Source organism: Podarcis erhardii, assembly GCF_964252035.2.
Source record: "Podarcis erhardii genome assembly, chromosome: 8".
Taxonomy (NCBI): domain Eukaryota; kingdom Metazoa; phylum Chordata; class Lepidosauria; order Squamata; family Lacertidae; genus Podarcis; species Podarcis erhardii.
This window is the reverse complement of record NC_138499.1, coordinates 80,434,250-80,455,450: the sequence shown is the minus strand read 5'-3', so window position 1 is coordinate 80,455,450 and position 21,201 is coordinate 80,434,250. Positions and strand designations below refer to the sequence as shown.

Below are 21,201 nucleotides of genomic sequence, written 5' to 3'. Positions count from 1 at the left end.
TTTGATGTCAATCAATCATATTATTCATGTAATGTCACCTCAGAATATGCCTGGACCATAAGAAATTTGACGTAACCTTTGCTGAAGATGCCAAATGGACTCTGAATAATTCCAACCCTCAGTTGGCAATGTTAAAATTAAATCTGACCATGAAAGGGTTGCTTATCTGCAGGAATGATTCCGCCGCCCCCGCCCCCCGGTAGATATGCAGTCACTCTGCTCAGATTTCAAATAAAGCCCAAAGAATATCTAACCAGCAAATTTATTAACAGGATGACAAGTGAGATTCTTTGTGTGTTGGATTATAGGCCAGATCACATTTATTGTGCATGGTATTCTTTATTGCCCCTTATGCAATACACCTAGGGATAGATGAATTCCAGAATTTTTAAGACAGTATCTGACTCACATGATTTCAAAATTAGATGGTTTCTGGCTGATGCAAACAAATTTGTTACACTGGGGTAACTATATACATGCTAGCAACCAAAAAGAAAAAAAATATATAGTTATAGGTGCAATCAGCACCTATAATGGTGTTTTGGTGTCAGGTAAAAATGCGGCTTTCAGCCAAGCATTGCTAAAAAAATGGGGATGCCTCTTGCATGGCTGACGTTGAACAGTGTTACCATTTTCAAGTGCATCTACAGCATGAGTTCCTTTCTCTTCCATCTAATAAAACAGGACATGATGAATACAAGTTTCTGACGCAAGACTAGCTTTATTGCCAATATTTAAACTCCACAAATCCACCCCTGTCCCTGCTTTTCACATCACAATAACGGCTACTTTCTTATTAACTTCTAGCTTTTTCTCCTTTACACTGTAGGTCATAGTACCACAGACTGTACTGCAACAAAATTATATTCCATTTTATTGAGACAAATTATAACACCTTTTTACTCACAGTGAGGTCATTCTTTCCTTATAAGTAACCAAAACAAAAACAAACAAACAAACAAACAAACCAGAAACAAAATTCTATTTTCCTCGAATTCATTGTGTCAAACAAAAATGCATAAATGAAATATAGGTAACTATTTTCAAAATGTCTACCAGAGTTAAGCGATTTTTTAAATATATTTTTTTTGCTATTGAGCAAAAACAGGGTAGCTAGCATAAAACTCATTTTCAAGTCCATTCTTCATCAGTGTATATACGTATTGCAGTAAGGCCAAACACACAAGCCAATAATTAATATGTTATATCAAAAAATACTCCAAAAGCTACTATGGTCATAATATAATCACCTGAGATAATAAAGCACATGACTAGCTATTGCTTACCAATCTTAGGATAATACAAGCCTCATTGGAGAAAAAAAACTTTCCTGATGCCCTGATCTTAATGCCAAATCCTACAGTATCTCAGTTGTACTAGCACACAAGGTTAATTGCCTGTACCTGAAATATACCTTAAAGGTATACTGTTGTCATTCATACTAAGCATGTTGCCAAATAGCCAATATGCAAATACCCATGGAGGGAAATGATTTTAGAATGTGTATCATTTTATTGTTGTTAGCCGCTCTGAGCCCGGCTTCGGCTGGGGAGGGCGGGATATAAATAAAATTTTATTTATTATTATTCTCTTAAACAGGACATTAGCAAAGCAAATTACGATGTACTGTATTGATCTTATGAGACAAACTTTAAAAATAAGAACACAGGTGAAGGTGTGAATTTAGACCTGAAAGGATAATTGTCTTTAAACGGTAGATGTAAAAAGCTTCCCTTTGCAGCAATCTATGAACAATATCTATAGGGGCATGTGGTGATGGTGTAACTAGTTCGATAACACTAAATCTGACATCAGTGTCTTTATGTCCCACGTTTAAAAGATGCTCTACTAAGAGAATCTCTCTGTTCCCCTGTCTAATTCTGGATCTATGTTCGTTAATCCTAATTTTCACAGCTCCAGTTGTTTCTCTCCTATATATTTCTTTTTGCAGGGACAACAGATGAGGTATATAACCCTTGCACTAGAACAATTGGGAAAATGTTGAATGTATTGTTTAACATCTACTTCTGGACAATCAATTTTGTTTGAATAGCCAAGGGACACTGTTTTCAGCACTGAAAGGGGGCAAGGGCAAAATGGGGCAGACCGAACCGGATGGGACTTTCCCGCAAAATGGCTGGGAACAAAACTCCCACGTAAACAGGAATTCCCCCGTATACTAATACTTTAAACTAACCACACAGAGAAATTGTTCATACACCTGATCTACTAAAAAAGAAAACCAATGAAAAGGAAATACTATCTAGTAAAGTTTATATTGGTATATTTTAATACCAATTGCCACCAAATAACAATAAAAATAGTGTTTTATTGTCCACTGAAATCAATGGACTTTATAATTGCTTTTTTAAAATTAAAGTACATCTTTGCCTGGAACAAAAAAAGAAACCCTACTCGTAGGAATAGTCATTCTTTTTTAACCTCTACACTCAGTCCCATATAACCAAAAGATTACCCAGTAACTTGGGGATTTATGATTACAATAGACTGCTGTGGACATTTTATAAATATACAGGTGGTACTGAATTATGCATACATATCCAACACTGAGCTGAGCAGAAGTTAATTCCCCCCCCCCGCGAAAAAACCACCCACGCTTGTGTTATCATTTAGTTATCTTACAAAGTTGTCCTCTGAAATATGGAATTGGTGTTAACACAGTACTTTGATCATGTAAAGCAACCAAGTATTAAATTTTCTCACTTAATACCAAGACTTACAACTCTCAACTCTTATCAGTCTTGTCCCTTTAGCTCTAGGCACCATCTTTCTGTGTCAGCTATGATTTCATTTAAACAAAGATATTGCTTATGGAACTCCAATATGCTTTTCTGGAGCTCTAGACTGAATTAAATGAGAACTGAGCTAGTAAACAGACTCAACACACAGCATAATATGGCAGGAATGAAACTGTGGGTAAACAGGGCAGGGAAAAAAGAAAAATATATATAAGTAGCAAGCAGAGGTGTCAGCTTTGTGAGGAACCAATGATGCGTAGAACGTGTCACATCACTGTCCAAGATTAGGAAATTGCACATCTCATGATAGAGGGAGATGCAAAAACTCCACTTTAGAAATTTTAAAATTAGAACAGACAGTGGTAGTTACTTGCACTTCCCCTTCCAATTTGCAAGGAGGAAAGTCCAACATCATTCCCAGTTATCACTTGATAACTTGAAGAAGACATTAAATTGACAACCCTCTCATGCAATTACCCAACAATGTTATTCAAGGGCCTTCTCAGTAGTGGCACCCGCCCTGTGGAACGCACCAGATGTCAAAGAGAAAAATAACTACCAAACTTTTAGAAGACATCTAAAGGCAGCCCTCTTCAGGGAAGCTTTTAATGTTTAATAGGTTATTGTATTTTAATGTTTTGTTGGAAGCCGCCCAGATGGGTGGGGTATAAATAAATCATCATCATCATCATCATCAACATCATCATCCAAGAGGGGGTATCGCTTATGTTGCATGAGTGAAATGTCCTCTAAGAGTTTATTCTGAAGGTTTAACTTGAGGCCTCTTGCGTTCTGTCTACATGTGAGGGAAAAGCCAGATTAAAGGAAAAAACACTTCTTTTCTCCAGAAGATCGTTTCATCGGTTAAGGGTGTGATCTGAACATCCTCCTTGGGGTTCTTTAATCTGAGAGTCAGGGTTTCAAATCCTGGCTCAGCCATACACTAACAAAGCAGAGACACTAGGAAAACCACAACATCTCAGCCTCATATTGCCAGTTAAGAAAGGGAGAAATGGTTGATCTGCCTGGCATGTTTGTTCCCAGGCAGAATATGTACAGGGTTTTACCAGCCAGTCAGCTGAAATAATCTTTCCCACCCCCCTTGGCCCTAGTTTCCAGGGTTGTTGGGTTGTTGTTGTTGTTTTGCCTCACTTGGTTAGTATCTCATTCCTCATTGGGCTGTTTCCTCCCTATTTTTGTGTACAGTGGTACCTCTGGTTGAGAATGGGATCTGCGTGCGTGAGTCACAATTTGCCGCTTCTGCGCATGACGTCATTTTGAGCATCTGCGCATGCAGCGAAACCCGGAAGTAACCTGTTCTGTTACTTCTGGGTCGCTGCGGGACGCAACCTGAAAAGATTTAACCCGAAGCGTCTTTAACCCGAGGTAGGACTGTACTTGGAGAATAATGTCCTATACAGTGGTACCTCAGGTTACATACGCTTCAGGTTACAGACTCCGCTAACCCAGAAATAGTGCTTCTGGTTAAGAACTTTGCTTCAGGATGAGAACAGAAATCGTGCTCCGGCGGCACGGCAGCAGCAGGAGGCCCCATTAGCTAAAATGGTGCTTCAGGTTAAGAACAGTTTCAGGTTAAGTACGGACCTACGGAACAAATTAAGTACTTAACCCAAGGTACCACTGTACTGTATGCTAGTAGTGAACCCAAAGCTTAACAACAGCAGCCAATCCATTTGGTAAATCTTCTGAGGTATTAATATTTTATTTTGAGACTTTTTTTTAACCAAAGCAGTTTATCTTTTAATAATATGTTTCTATCATTGCTTATTTTTCTCACAGACTGAGGTGTGGATATAGCAACTGTGCTCAGGATGTCTGTACTATTCTGGCAAAAGGAATTGCTGTCAATGTTCCATCCCCATGACTGGCAACTTACACTTGCAGGCAACAAGACTACTTACTAGAGCTGCTAAGCTAGGTAAATAAATGCACCCACCTGAGAGATTCGTCAGTCAGCATCTTTACTCTACCTGAGACAAGTAACCCAATTTTAGTCCTGGTTTCCCCTCAAAAAAGCTGTTACCACGCTGACTTAAATCAATAAGGCTTCCGTGTGTTTAATGTTTTCCTTTCAAAAATATCAGCTAAGTGTAAAGCCAACTAGATTCCATATCTATAGGCTCCATCATCATTTTATGGGAGAATGGAGACTCCTCTCACAGGCAGTTTATATCCTTTGAACTCATATGTTTTACAGCCCGATCTCTTTAATGGAGAATACATTCTGAATTATTTTGAAATAGCATTCCTGACTGAGTAGCATTTGAAAGAACTGGTTTTATAAGTCACATAAATTGCAAAAGAATTGACCTGAGCTTCAGTTTTTCTGCAATCAATCTGAGATACCATTTTTCGGAGCTTAAGTAGTCACCGAGAGTGTGTTATCCAGTGGAAAGCATTCAATAGTTGTTGATTTTAATTCTCTTAACTTGGGGAAGATAATATTTATTAAGAACCTGATGTTCATAACTGTGTAATAGGACAAAGAGAGCAAACATCCTTCTATAAACATGTTGTTTTTCACCTGAGAGGTGCATGAGTGATACATTATCAGCAGTTTTCCTAACTAGTTATCTGTGCATTCATAACTGAAAGTCCAAGAATTTAAGTTAATCCTTTCCCCTGAAAGCTCATACGGACCATTAAGCACACAGAATACGGTATAAAATGTTGCTCTTTGTCATGTAACTATTAGCTATTTAAACCACGTTTGGAAGATTTATTTTATGGGGGGGGGGAGACTACAGAAAAGCCTCTCACCTTTGGAATGGTGTTTTTGGATTTCTTTATTGCCACGGTAAATGTTAAATATCATATTTATAACATTATTATTATTATTATTATTATTATTATTATTATTATTATGGTGCTTTAAAACATTCTTAAAGAGCTGTAAAGCGAAGTCACTTTAAGCAGAATCAGCAAACTTATCCCCTGATATTAGAATAACATAACAGACAAAACAACTTCTGACCATATTGCTATTCAGTTATGCCGTTTGCTTGTTTGTTTGTTTGTTTGTTTGTTTGTTGAATGGATCAGAGTGGTAAAATCTTCAAGCTTGCAGCAAATAACTCAGAATATTTACGTTGGACTAGAACAAAGAAGCTGAGTTGGTTCAAAGAAGACTAAGTATCTTGGAAAGTAGACAAGATTGATAGCAGAATAATTATTTGACTTCTTTTCCTTGTGAATGAAAGGCAGCTATAGCAAACTGAAAAATAGGTTAGACATTCATCTTCTGCTGTAGTTACGAAAGAATTGTGAGCCCAAATACAGGTTTAGTTATTTAAAATTTCTAGCCTGTCCCATCATGAAGGCTTCGATATGCCAAATACAACTAAATACTCCAATTACAGATAGGTAGCCGTGTTGGTCTGCCATAGTCAAAACAAAATAAAAAAATTCCTTCCAGTAGCACCTTAAAGACCAACTAAGTTAGTTCTAGGTATGAGCTTTCGTGTGCATGTTTCAGTGTATCTGAAGAAGTGTGCATGCACACGAAAGCTCATACCTAGAACTAACTTAGTTGGTCTTTAAGGTGCTACTGGAAGGAATTTTTTAATTTTGTTTTAAATACTCCAAATTAGCAATGAGGCAAAGTAAAATAAAGCAGCTATTTTATCAACAGCTGATACAGTACACACAGGTTCTGCTTTCCAAACACAGTGTATTCCCAGGAAATTGTTCGTTAGACAAGCGTTTGCATAAGGAGCTGATGATTTGCATTATTTTCTATGGGAACATTTCTAATCTGTGATTTCTCTGATCTCTCCCCCTCCTCCATGGTTTCTGCCCAAAATGGCTGCCACTGATCAGCAAAACTCAAATAAGTAAGGCAGTGGACAAATTCTGGCTGTTTGGATATTTGAATCAGCCAATTGTGTGGTGAGGTTCAGGTAAGATTCTTTGTTTTCAGATAACTGAAATTTCAGACAACAAGCATTCTATTAGTGGGACGTGGGTGTAGTTATAATTCTTACTGGAATTACAAAATGAAGCTTCTACAAAATTCAGAGAACGCCTAAATCAAATGGCACCCAAAAATTTAAGAGTGAGATATAATGAATTGTTCATGGTCACTCAGTACACATTTAATTATAAATGGTATTATAAAGCATAACATCATTTGCTGCTAGACACATAAACCGGTGAACTGATAACCCAGTCTTCTTTGCTAAAAATTAACAAAATGTTCTACCCTGCATTATATGGCCTTTCCTTTTTAAAAAACAAAACAAAAACAAAACCCTACTTTCTTTCTTTCTAACACTGCAATGGGAGGGAAAATAAGTATCATTTATTTTTGTGAATCCTCTCACTTATTGAGAAGGCTATTTTTAATTAATTTGAAATTAATTATTTAAAAATTCATGTTAAACACTACCTGAGTAGAGTTTACTGGTACCAGCAACTGTTCGATTATAACTTTTAATTGGTACTATTTACAGGATTATAAATCACTATTAACAATGGCTCTTGACTAGCACATTGTGCACAACTGAATAGCTATGCTAACAAGCAAATCATATAATATGCTGAAAAGGGCCATACCATCATAACAGCAATTGCATCAAGTAGTTTACAAAGACGGTTCTAAATACATTTTTAAAACTCAGTGCATTTCATCTCAGGCTACCCTCCATCAGGAAAAGCATCACTAATTTTGTGTCAGCGATTAAGAAATTAGAATAAATTCTAAATGATTATATGACTTAGTAGCTTGGCTCACCATCACGGTAGAGACCAGAATAATATCTGTGTACTAAATAAATAAACAAAAACTATTGGACAACACTGATTGTTAGAATGGTGATTTGATATGGCAAGAAATTCTTATGTGGAATCTTTTTGACTTCAAGGGCTCTAAAATTATTGGGAATTTAACTTATGAACCAAAAATTCAGATATATAATTAGCCAAGTTTAGAGTCCAAGATGGTGCATACGCTATGCTCTTGTGCATAATTTCTACCCATTTCAAATCTAGTTTGGAGAAGTCAATTTATATTTCAGTCGTAATACTCAACATCCAGGTAAATACTTGTATGGTGGAATGCTCCCTTCCTGGGGAAAATAAAATTCTTATAGATAAATCTGCTTTCCCCAATATTAAGCTTGCTATGTGCATACTTTTGAATATGTGTGTGTGTGTGTACACACACACACACACACACACATATATATAGCGAGAGAAGGGGGGGGGGGTATCCATTCATGTGAGCTTTCTCCTCACAAACCCAACAAATTTTGAATGCATCAAAAATGCACCAAAATTACATTTGGCCATCACCAGTCCAAGAGAAAATGAGAAGCTGACTTTAATCAGATTGGTTGAAGTGAATTTATGGACGTACTTAGATGTCTTGATGGCAATTGCATATAATTGCCCCGCAAGAGTAGGGCAGAGAAATCTGCAAAAGAAAGGGAAAGATGCATGTGATCCTGCAACTTTCTACTACTCTCTAAACTCTAGTTACTATATATGCATGCATGAGGCTAAGACGAGGGGTCCAGGACAGTGGTCACCATTTGGGGGGGGGCTGGGGGTACATTGGGAACTATGAGAAGTTGCTGAGGGCACCAGCCAGAAAATGGCTGACCCTGGTTTTGCAGCCTAGCGCAAAAATGGCTGCTGCCTCCAAAAGAACAGAAAAAGAAATGAGACAGAAATGTGAAATGGGTCAGATATTGAACAATCTAGTCATTGTGTGTGTGTGTGTGTGTGTGTGTGTGTAGTTTGAAAAATCTTTTTCCCCCAGAGACTGTTAAGCTTTGGTTGTTACCTTGTCTGGTGATGGTGTGCTGTTGTTGATTTGTTAATATATATATATATAGCTGTATCCAAGAACAATTCTGAATTGCTACAGCCAGCCATAAACATGCATAGTCGAAGATAAAAATTAATTCATGCTGGCTGGCAAGTTGTTTAACCTTTGTGTTTAACCAGTCCAAGACAATTAGATAATTGGTTTGTTTTTTTATTAAAAAGATGAAAATGAAAGCCCTGCCTGAGGGCATCATTGAAAGCCCATGGGTACTGGGTTGATGACTCCCAGTTAGGAATTAACACACAAATTCTACTACTTTCAGTTGGTGCCCTGGAAATATATGAATATGTTTATATCCTAGCCAGATATCACACTAAAAATTGAGTTAGAATACAAACTCCTGTCTCTATCACCTGCAATCTGTTCTTCAGTTTGACAGGTCTAAGCAATCACTGATTTTTTTCTCTTTGAATAAGAAACAGTTTTATTATATCACTGTCTTATTGAATTACTCTGTCAAGACAAGTAATTATGTATATCTTAACATACATTACAAATCAGACTAGAAGCAAGAAGGCAGAGATGCTTCAGGGTTGTTTTTGTTTGGTAAATTTCAGTATTCCCTTTAAAAAAACTAAACCAAACCCACACACCATTTTTAAAAAATGATCTAAAATCTGAAACAAATTCATAATTGAGGCTGAACCGCAAGAACTGAGAGTTCTTAGTAAATGAGATTAATTCGACCTTCATGTGGCTGTGTTGAAATTAATGAAGTCATTAGTTTTGTTACAATCAAAGTACATTCCAAAACAAGGTGACATACGCTATCCTAGTGCAATCAGTATGAGGAAAAGAAACAATCTAGTCGTAAAATATTTCAGAGATGCTGCTACAAAAGTGTACCTGATAAGTGACTTGCAGAAAACTATTTATTTCAATCACAACTGAAAATCAGAGACCACATCTAAATGCATGTTTAGCAAGCTCTAAAACCGTTTTGGGTAAATAACTATGTTGGGCAGATGTTATGTCATTCATGACTCCACTACTTACCTGTATAGCCTGTTAACCAAGTGCCAAGGTGGCACTCAGTTTGAGAAAGGCTTCTCGGACTGTTCCAGGATAGAATCAACAAACTCTTATCTCACAGTCCCCCATCTAAGAATGAATTTGCTGAAATTTGCAGCACTAGATCTTGGCTGGATGGGCAACTAGATTTTTTGCAGATAGGCCCTCAGTAAAGTTTAGCCTATGTGAGGTTTTTAAAAGAAAAACAGTTCTTTATTTGATTTGTGTGTCGCTTTCCACAAACAAAGAAGTCCAGGAACAAAAGTAGACACTACTTTGTATCTGTCGTGTGGGAGGACTTTAAACATTTGACCCCACCAAGGTCCCAATGTAAAGAATACACCTAAATATCACAGGATGAAAGTGTCCACAGTCCAGCTTGGCTCACTCCTCTGTAAGTGCTGTTTATTACAAAAATAAACAAATAAATTATCACAGAAGCATTTACGGTGTGATCAGTATGAAGTCTAGCGTGGCCCTGAGTAGCACTATTATGTCCATGTACCAGGTGGTATTTGGTTACCACCTCCTCAGTGCCACAAGTTGCAGTCCATTGGAAAATGTGCTTTAGATTGCAGATTCATAAATCCATTCCCCTTTCTCTTTCCATTTCCTTTTCTTTAGGCAATCCAGCTCGGATAGGTTTTTGTCAATTTTGGCCTTGTAAATGACTCAATGGCTCACATGCCATCCTTTCCATAGGAGGTCCTTCTTGTACTTGACAGACTTGGGAGATACAGTGGTGCCCCGCAAGACAAACGCCTCGCAAGACGGAAAACCCGCTAGACGAAAGAGTTTTCCGTTTTGGAGGTGCTTCGCAAAACGAATTTCCTATGGGCTTGCTTCGCAACACGAAAATGTCTTGCGAGTTCCTGCGGGGTTTTTTTCCTCCCCCCCCCTTTCTAAGCCACTAAGCCACTTATCCGCTAATCTGCTAAGCCGTCAATGGGCTTGCTTCACAAGACGAAAAAACCGCTAGACGAAGAGACTCGCGGGACGGATTCTTTTCGTCTTGCGAGGCACCACTGTATTCATTAAGTAGAATTTCCATATACAAATACATTGTATGCAACGGAATTTGTTTCCTCCTCAATCCCAGATTGTCCTCCCTTTTATCCAAACTTATACTATCTGTGTTTTACCACTGTGAAGTGCCATGCCATTTATGCTACTGAATAAATAAAGAAATACTGCCAATCATTCCAGAAGCTTTTTTTTTAAATAAACATTTTTTGTATCACATATTTTAAAATTTAACATGATGAATGATACTGGACCCTGGAATACAACATACACAGCGTGAAAATCACAAATGTTGTAATAATTTGCAAGCATACACAAATGAATTCTTAAAAAAAAAAATCAGTGCTCCATATAGTGCCAAATGATTATGCCCTTTGAAGAAAAAAGTTCTTCAATTACCAAATCCTGCATATATTTATATCCACTGTTTTAAACCTCTAGGGTTTACAAACCAAAACTTTAAAACAACCAGAATACTTGTTGACATTACAACAGTCCTACATAAATTGCAGGACATTATTACTAAAGCTTCTGCAGACAAGTGAAAATTGTACTGCTTAAACAAGGCTTTTGGTCGTAGCTGGGCAGAGCTTACATTGTCTAATGCTTTTTTCCTTTTCTGTTTGTATAAAATTAGAAAGAAAAGATCAGGTGTTTCAGCACCCAACCCCTAATACTCCAGAGCTGCCACCCCAGATAAGTTCCTGATCTTAAGAAATAAAAATAAAAATAAAAATAAAAATTGGTGTGTGCATGCAAGGAGTTACTGTGATGAAAGGGAGCCTGAAAAGCTTCACTGTGTGCAATGTATACAACCCTTTGGGTCTTAGCATTATTTTTAAAGTATTTTTACCGTGCTTTGAACTACTTGAGGAAGGAGTATATCAGTACAGTCGGGTCAATTAATATGTAGTAAAAAAAGTAGGCCTACATGCGTACGTCAATTGGGATGTGATGCACTGTGCAAGTGGGATCCTATTGCAACCTGACCTCTTAAAAATGTGTTAGAAATGAATCAATCATTCAAGTACATACACATTTGAATGCGTATTTGAAATCTTATTGGAGGCAACCTTCATCCAGGTAAAAGGGTTCATGAAAGATCTGGAGAGGAACAGAATTGTGGAAGTTAGCAGAAAAAAACAAATACACTGGTTCAATCAGTCATTAAGAGAAGAATGTGCACTTCTAATATAGGAGTTGCAATTAAAATTAGTTGTAACAAGTGTTGTTATATTTTAAACAAATAAGGCAGTTGAGCTTCTTTGCATCGTTTTAACTTATTGGGGCAAAAATACATATACAGTATATGGTTTCAAATGAGTCCTCCACATTTAAGACACTATTCACCTTTCCATTTTTGCAGTGGCTATGAATTTTACTGTACAGGTACTAGAAGCAAACCTGTCATAAGCAGAAATAAAGGTAACATTTGTGATGATTTTATCAATGTGGTTTGTTCAGTGTCAGACCATTGTTTGGACAGTAAGGTTGACAGAAAGAAGATAATGTTCAAAAGTACAACATATATAGAAAAGAAGTCTTCTGTCCAGTTTTAATAGCTGCAACTAGACATTTAATATTGAGTAAAAACCTGAACACAACAAACTGAATGCACCAGTCCTTTGATGGAGGAGAAGTCACTTTAGGTAAACCTCTAAATTGACAGAACAGAACAAAGCTCTAGACTGCGATCCCAAGGTCTAAACAAAGTCTAATGTGTGGAGAGTCCAGCAAGCATAGCTTGCCCTTTCCCTGCAATGTTGGATATAATCCACCACCGCCACATGTGTGTGTGTACATGCGTGTGCACACATGTGCACAGACAGATCCAATAATATGCACACAGAACTACCTTAGATGCTGCAGTGATTAAACAAACTCCTGCATGTATTGGAGGTCAATGTGCACACATGTCCAAGAAGCCTATAGATCAGTCTGCTGTAATCTGCTTTCCTAGCATGATCAAAGCTCTTCCGTATCCAAGGGATATAAAAATATCTCACTAAATGTCAAACAACAGGTAACGGAAAAGAGACAAAGTGGATATTCAGACAACCAACAAGGTCAAATAAAAAATAATTCTGTACATTTCCTTTTTTATGTAAGGGAAAGCCAATAAATCCCACCAAACATTTTTTATATCAACCAAATCTCAAAATTCACTTGGTACTGTACAGCGTACCATAATTCATGGTTATGTGAAAATGATACCAGATGAGGCCATCTTGACTGAAACCCACATTCTGCAGTTTAGGGGTCAGGTCTCCTGCAAATGTCGAGCAAGCCTCATTTTTCTTGGGGTTGTTTGGATTCAACGATCACATTCAATTTTAATTGAATTGCATTTTTTAAAAAATTAGAAAGTTCCATAAAACACTTTATGGTCCCTTTTCCACCACAAACCTTTCTTCACATGGCAGGATAACCTAGTATCACTTAGAAATAAAACACTTTTATACCAAATAGTGTCCTGGCTCTGACTGCAAGGGTAAAACTACACATTTTATGTAGTTTCACATTATTTTTAGGAACTGTTTTTTTTTAATACAGCCTCTAAACTGTTTTAACCCTTGGCGGCAAAAAATGTATGGGTACAGGAATATTAATTTTATCCTTGCGCTGTGGGGTGTGGGACCAAGTGCGTGTGGGGGGTGGTACAAAAATCCTTTAAATGCACTTTCATGATACAAAATTTCCCAGGATATGTGACTGATAGCTGAGAGATTTGGATGTGGTTAGGGACAGAATGACGATTCCCTGCATTAGTCACTACTACAGAGCTACTAAACTGAATCTCAATGTTTATTTTCCAAACCAAGTGAATATATGACCAAGCATACATACGGTAATCACACATTTCTCTCAAATTATTCAAGAAATGAAAGGGAATATGTCACTTTGATTTTAAATATTCTGCATTGAAGGTATTTTCCCTTTAACTCACTGTTCTCGACTCAAAAAAAGAACCACTTCATGGTCTAGAAAACTACATATCATATAATGGCACTGGGATAAATTATCTGGCACCATCAGAAGGATGGACTTTTAATGGCTCCAGTGGCTCTGAGATGAAATCTTGATAACTCTGCACTGCTCTCTCTGGCGTACCAGATAACTTCAGGATTCGCCATGACTTCGAAAGAACCGAGTCCCTTTCTCACATTACTCTTCCACTCACAGCCAATCTGCATATATCAACCCATTAAAATTTAAATCATCAGACTCGTGTAAATTGAATTTGGCTCGGGAACCACTGAAAAGCGGCCAGCTCTTTTTGTGTCTGTTTCAGGTTGCTGAAAGGCAATGTGGCCTTTCCTACAAAGGATTGGGTTTTTTGTTTGTTTTGCATTGCCATTTATGCTTGAATACCTTAAGCTTCCTGTGCCAATTTATGCTTGGAAAGCACCACACACAGTGCTTTGAAGTTTCACACCAGTTTCTCTTAGTTCTAATTACTAGTAAGTGGCTCAGAAAGATGCACAGAATATCAGCAATTTCATCAATGTATTTTCCATGGAGAAGTTTTTTTGGGGTGTGTGTGTGTGTGTTTTAAATACAACAACAAACGGGGAAAACAGTACCTCAGAAATTTTCCATTAGCATGTGCTCTCTCACCGATACATGTAAATCAGAATTGCGCATTTTCTTTGGTTAATGGATGACAGGTTTACTACACTCAATCATTACTAATGGATTAAAAATGAGGAAATGGAATCAAAACTTCATTTAACACCGCAAACGTCTGTGCCTAATCCTGCCTAAGTTTGAGAATATGTGACTACACCATAAATCACTATCTCTTTCATGTAAAGTGATACACCTTCTTCAGAATGCTATAGTGTGCAAGAAAAAGGGAGAAAGGATGCCGATTACACAGAATGCCCCTGCCCCTGCTTTGGCCCATCATTATAGAGGACAATGAAATAGTTGACTTGTCAGCATTGTCTACAACTTCACTATTGATCTCCTCCCCAGGCAGATCTCCATAGTTAATTTGATGGATTCCTGACATTCCTTCTCCAGACTGCCCAAACCACAGAGTGTTAATGAGGCTGCTGATTTGCTAAGCTGTGACAGGGCTCTCAGAAAGGGAGGCTTTTTGCGTGGCAAGTCCCCTCCCCCAAGAGAAATGAAGACACTGGACACATTATTTAAGGTTAATGGGCATAAAAAAGGCCACAACTTTATTGATTACAGAATTGGAAGGTATTGGCCTTAGGCATTGGCTCCTATCGACTACCCGGCATGGAAACCGGGAAGGGTTGTCCACAAGCCGTGGGAGTCCTGTTGAAGTACGCTAACTAGGATCCCATGGGTGTCACCGCTCGGGGGTGTGCCGGGGGCCCTTACCTCCCTAGGTTTCGGACAAGGCAACGCCCCCCGGAGTCCTCTACCGGACTACCCTTTCCACTGGGGAAGGTGATGGCGCTTCCTTCCCCCCATTCATTTGCAAAACAATTAACCCCTGCCAATGCCTAACTGCCAATACCGTGGAAGTTGTGACGTTTGCTATGAGGTAGGCAAAAAAACCAAAAGGCCCGAAGTGTGCCAAATTGGAAAAATTCCTACCAGGCCCCTTGCGGCGACCAACCGGAGTCCATAGCAAGGTCAAAGCTAGCTAAACCTTAAGGGTGGGTGGGATGGGAAAACCGCTCAGCCGGGAAAGGAGAAAGAGGGCGGTCCCCGGTCGTGCCTGGCCTTAAATGTGCCCGGGGATTCCCTGATCACGCGGGGGCAAGTTCCGCCCCCCGCGTGAGTGGGAGGAGGGGTTTTGCCCGCAACCCCCTCTCCTCCCGGGTCGGAAATGGCTTTGGTGGAAAACCAGGACAGTCACCCACCGGGAGGATGTTGTTGTAGCCACCCAAGGCTGTTCATGGATTCCACTATTTTCCTGCTTCCACTCTTTCCTCTTCTAGAGCAATCCACTGAATGCAAGAAATGTGAATACCCAGGGAAAAAATTGCAAAGGTCTGCATGTACAAAAAAAGGGGAAAGGGAAAAAAGAAAACACTCTTATATGGAATATTTTATAATGGAATGGACAGTGAAAATGTGTTTATTCTGATACTAACCAGTAGCATTAGTGGTGCAACTCCATCTTTCAAAATGGCTTCTAAAAACTTTTCCAAAAGTGTTTGCCTCCTGCCTTTCCCCAAATGGTGCTGAAGACAGATAACAATAATAAAACAAGAACAAACACGATTAAAAAAAAAATGAAAGTGAAGCTAGTTAAAAAGCAATGGTCTCTGCCTGCTGGTAGGTCATTAGAGATAGGGCAAGTTGGCAATCCTTTGGCAAGGAGTTTCGGAGAATGAGATCAGCCACTGAGATGTTTTCTGAAGTTCCTGCCAAATGCACTTCAGATGTTGGCGTAACAGAAAGAAGAGACTCTTCAGTGGATTAGAAAACCTGGGCCAACCTGTGGTCTTTCAGATGCTGGCCCCAAGTCATGTAGGGTTTTGTATATCCTAACCATCTTTCGGGTATGCCTAGGCATATAGAAGAAGCTACAGTACAGAATTACAGGGTGCAAGTATTTACCATCATTAACAGAGATGCAGAGGAGCCTGACACTCTAAACCACAAGAAAATTTTAAAAGCTGAGTCTTCTGTCTCCTGAATGGTGCTAGTGAGCAATGATGAGCCTAAAAAGGGTGAACTGCTCTTATCATGCAAAATCAGCACAGCAGCAAGGACCTTCATCCCCGGGCAAGATGAATAATCATACTTTTCTGTGCCGTGGTCCATATTTAACCTGGTCGTCCCAACTTTTCATTAGGTCTTTTAATCTATATCAGAACTCCAGTTTCAGCTCCTTAGCTGCTTAAGAGCCAACTGCCTCTTTGGGCCCATAATGAACTTGTCTGCCCTAACACGATAGAAGGTGTTAAGAAAATGTATAGGAAAGTCGTTCCCAGGAGAAAATGGTCTTGTGCAAGGCAGGTGGCTGAAACATCCTCTCTCATATTAGGGAACATTTCCACCTTCATTTCTCCCATTTGGATCCAACCATTCTGTGTAGCACCACCTTAAGGTGAGGTGCCAGAAAATCCCCACCCTCCCTCCCCAAAATCTGCTTCCATTGGATACCTGTCTCTTACTCCTGGGAGCTGAATGGTCAGACTATTTCTGCCTTAGTCCCACCTTCTTAAAGTGGCAAAACTAGCAAACTTTAACTACAGGGGATGCTCAATAAGTCATTAGGTTCCTCCTTGGCACTAGTAGCAGGTGCTGGCAATTTTGGATGGGATTGCAGCAAGAGAGAAAAGAGTTAAACTTCTTCTAATTTCATGCTGAGGTCCTAACAAAAACTGATCTGCTACTCTGCTACTTTTTAAGATGACGGAGTTCCTAATGACTTGTTTACTGTCACATGTAGTTTGGCACTGAACTTCTTCCAGGCGAACAATCAAATCACACAACAGACACGACAACTCTTATGAGATATGAAAAGTGGAGCTCAGATGTACTGAAAACGGAGGTAGGTCAAATTCTGTTCCAACCTATCTAGTCATTTCTCACGACGAATTTTGCTAAGCATCTTAGCTTCATATGGCCCAACATTCAAGGGAACTGATATACATAATACCTGGCTGTTTTTGACTTTCTTAACCTTTTGTAGTACAATTAAGCGATTGACGGATTGGAGCTGGCCAAGGGAGATGTTACGAAAGTAGGACTTAACAGCTTTAGGAAACAGCTGAAGTTTGGGACCCTCAAATTGCTATTAAAAATGTAACCAAATCCTACAACTCGCAGATAAACTACCACGATGAATTAATTTAGAGTAGAGCTACATTATCAAATGTATCACATGGACAAATCCTTCCTAGTCAGCACATTTATTAGATTCAGGTGGGAGACTGGTTTCTATGTGAATGACTTTTAACACACACATATACAGGTGAACAGAATTGTTATTCCAATTCACTGACTTTAAAACAAGAAGCATGACAAATTATTTGAATTAGCAATTGTAAGGGCTGCTGCATCTAGGGATTTGCTGATTTCAATGGGTCTTACACATTTGTTCAAAATTTAAAGTTAAGCTCTTCTTCTATTAACTACATCTCTTCAAAGGTTATGTAAAATAGCAGGTGGAATTTTAAAGATGTTAACGGCAGCATTATGGCAATAAGTGGGTAGCTACTACTGATAAGGAAGCAGCTCATATAACTTGGGTCAACAGCAGACAACCTTAGTTGCAGGAAATTAGAGTGAATATTGAGAAAGTTAAAGCTCAAGAAGCACCGTGCTGCAAATTAAGACCTCAAACATTTGGATAATGTTACTTCATTTGCTGGTGATATTTCCATAAGAGATGTACCATATTTTTCGCTCTATAGGACACACTTTTCCCCCTCCAAAACTTAGGGGAAATGTGTGTGCATCCTATGGAGTGAATGCAGGCTTCTTGGCTTCAGCGATAGCAACGCGAAGCCTCCGAAGCGCAGAGGGAGTGCTCCCTCCATGCTCCGGAGGCTTCGCATTGCTTTCGCTGAAGCCTGGAGAGCGAGAGGGGTCAGTGCGCACCAACCCCTCTTGCTCTCCAGGCTTCAGGGATAGCTGTCTGAAGCCTTTGGAGAGCAGTGCGAGTTCCCGCTGCGCTCCGCAGGCTTCAGGTTCCTTTCGCTGAAGCCAGGAGAGCAAGACTCTCCTAGCTTCAGCAGAGAGGGAGAGCTTCGCAGCGCCCCTTCAGCCAAGCGGGAGGAGAAATGGAAGGGGCTCCGTTTCTCCTGCCGCTTCACTGAAGGGGCACTGAGCAGAGAGGGGGAGATTCTTTTTTTTTTTTTTTTTTTTTTGTTCTCCCCCTCTAAAACAAGGTGCGTCCTATGGTCTGGTGCGTCCTATAGAGCAAAAAATACGGTGAGTGCTGAAAATCTAATCAGCAAATATTTGCCATTACTGATGTGTGTATGCTAACTGAATACTTACTTGCCCAAACTTCATAGAAGTCCAATGTAGGCATTTCTCACTACTGATTCAATATTCAACTTTATTTACTAAAGATAACTTACAAAACAAGGGAGCATACCTGCCTTTACTACAACCAGAGATTCTGTGACAGAGTCAAGAGTGAAGTGATCACAGGCAACCTAACAGCCAAGTAATAATCCACTATTAACGTTTCATTCATGTTTCAATAAAAGCAATACTTGCCCTTCACATTCTTTCATAAATATATGTTCATAAATGCACAGAAATAAAGTCTCACTTTTGTACATATTCAGTATCTCCAAGTTGTAATGAGATCTCTTCCATAAACCAACAGCCTCACTGAAATTTGAATTCCAATTTGAACAATTAATAGAATTCATTGTCATAGTCATCTTTCCCCAAGAAATCCACTAATACTCATGAAATGCATCAAAGAATGACTAATTTTCTCACATCTCTATCCGCTTAGCCTTCACATTTTCTCAGAGACAAAGAAACTGGAAGCAATTCTGAAGAAACCAGAGGCCTTTCTCCTGGGCATGGTCAGCCAATTGGTGTCAAAGAAGGATAGAACTTTCTTTATGTATGCTAGAACAACAGCAAGAATACTTATTGCAAAGTACTGGAAGACACAAGATCTACCCACTCCTTAAGAATGGCAGATGAAGGTGATGGACTACATGGAACTGGCGGAAATGACTGGCAGAATCTGAGACAGGGAGAAGAGTCGGTGGAGGAAGATTGGAAGAAATTTAAAGACTATTTACAGAAACATTGTAAAATTAATGAATGTTAGAAGGATGTTGGAATGAAGTTATGTGGTTTTAGCAGAAATGATGTAAGGGTTTAGGAAAAAATAGACTGTTAATTGGTGAAAGGAGGGAAAGTAAAGTTACATCATATTGAGAAAAATTACAGAACAAAAATTGGAAAAGATGGAAAGGATTTGCTGAAATAGTTAACCGAATTAGAATACAAAAAAGGGAGGTGTGAGGAGGTCAAGGAAACAAGCAAATGAAAGATAAGTTATGGGAAGATTAGTTGTGGTTTTTTCCCCCCTTCTTTTTTCCTTATTGTGATGTGTTGTTTTGTTTTTGTTTGATATGGTGTTATTACTTTTACTTTTGCTTTTTGTAACCCTTAAAATTTTTAATAAATATTATTTTTTTTAAAAAAAGAAACTGGAAGCAATTAACAACTGGGGTCATATAAGAAGCAGCAATGCTTTTCATCACAAGGAATATAAATTCATATGAGCCAAAGAACAAGCCTATACAAAAGTCCCATTGAGTTCAATAGGGCTTACTTCCAGGTAGGTGTGTATAGGGTTGCAAGATTTTTATGCTTCATTTTTAAAAGAAATGTTTATGCACTCAAGTGGAATGAGAAGTGTACACTGAGGTTTGCAATTTCCCTGTCTATACACCAGTTCTAGAAGGAAAAAAATCCAGTACCACGCCTGCACAAAGAGTATTGCATTATGTTTGACTTATCTTATATATCAAATGTAAAAAAAGGCCATACAAAGTTCCTACTAATACAGCCTCCCAGCTGTTCCACAGCTTATTCCACAACATTACTGAGCAAGATTTGGTTACAACATCTGAAGAAATTGGAGTGGGACTCTCTAATCAACAGTTAATAGAAATGTTATGGGGAAATGACAGCACACCAGCTGCCAAAAGCAGAGAAGGAATATGTGACAATAATGTTTTAGGGAATTACTTATTATTGGTGTGGTAATAGAAGCAGTGTTTAGAAATCTACACTTAAGCTCAGAGTTATGTGTGAAAAAAGATGCTCAAAATGGTGTATAGTCAGCATCTTTGCTTGATCAAGTAATGTAGCTCTGGATCTGGGTACCAAACACGAATGCCACAGATACTGCCTTGAGTTTCATGATGGGAGAAAGGCAGGGTAAGGCATCAGGTACGAAACAAAACTTAATAGCCAACACTTAATAGAAGCTTATTTATTTACATTAAGTGTTGTGTAAAAGAACATTTCCACCCTGACATCACTTAGGGCAACTCACAACCATTAAAATCACCACACCATCATAAATCCACAATATTACAAATCCTGTGGCTGTATTCCAACAGCAGTTTATTCAGCCTTTCTAATGTTCTGCACTCATTTCTGTGTTTTTTGCTTCCAGGGGAAAAAAAATCAGTTTGTAGCCCCTTCTTAACCATGTCTTGTGTTGACAAAATTTGGGTACATCCCCGCCATTTAAAAATTAGCGTGACTTGCTGATGTATCAGTTCAAAAGCCACGGTTCATTATTGCGACAGGTACTGCCATGTGGAAGGAAAGTTAGAAATCAAGAGTAAAACTAATGCAATAAACCCCATGACGCCTTGATGCTCATGTCTGAAGCCCAGCTTGCCATGGGAGCCCAAAAAGAGCAGATCAGTGTGCCTCTCTGAGCAGTGCTGAGCAAGCCTTTCTTCCAAGACCCCACACAGCTTTCTATCTACCCCTTCAGTTACTCCCCCCTCCTCATTTTATGCCTCATGAACATTGCTTCTTCTGCATATGGTGTGCATATGTTAGTTTAGTCTTGGTTAGAATTACTGAACTATTCCCCATTGCCACAAAATATGTGCATATCTC

At 38.8% G+C, this 21,201-nt stretch overlaps 1 protein-coding gene across 6 annotated transcripts in view; it reads right to left on the bottom strand.

Annotated features, from left to right (window-relative positions):
* Nucleotides 1–21,201, bottom strand: part of LOC309348015 (catenin delta-2) — a 226,711-nt gene that overhangs the window by 175,004 nt on the left and 30,506 nt on the right. For 3 of the 6 annotated variants that reach the window (XM_081873002.1, XM_081873005.1, XM_081873003.1), the window contains exon 3: nucleotides 11,680–11,748. The exons of the other annotated variants lie outside the window; for them this stretch is intronic. In XM_081873002.1, the coding sequence (XP_081729128.1) occupies nucleotides 11,680–11,748 (69 nt within the window). The remainder of the gene's footprint in view (nucleotides 1–11,679; nucleotides 11,749–21,201) is intronic. 6 annotated transcript variants of the gene reach the window in all.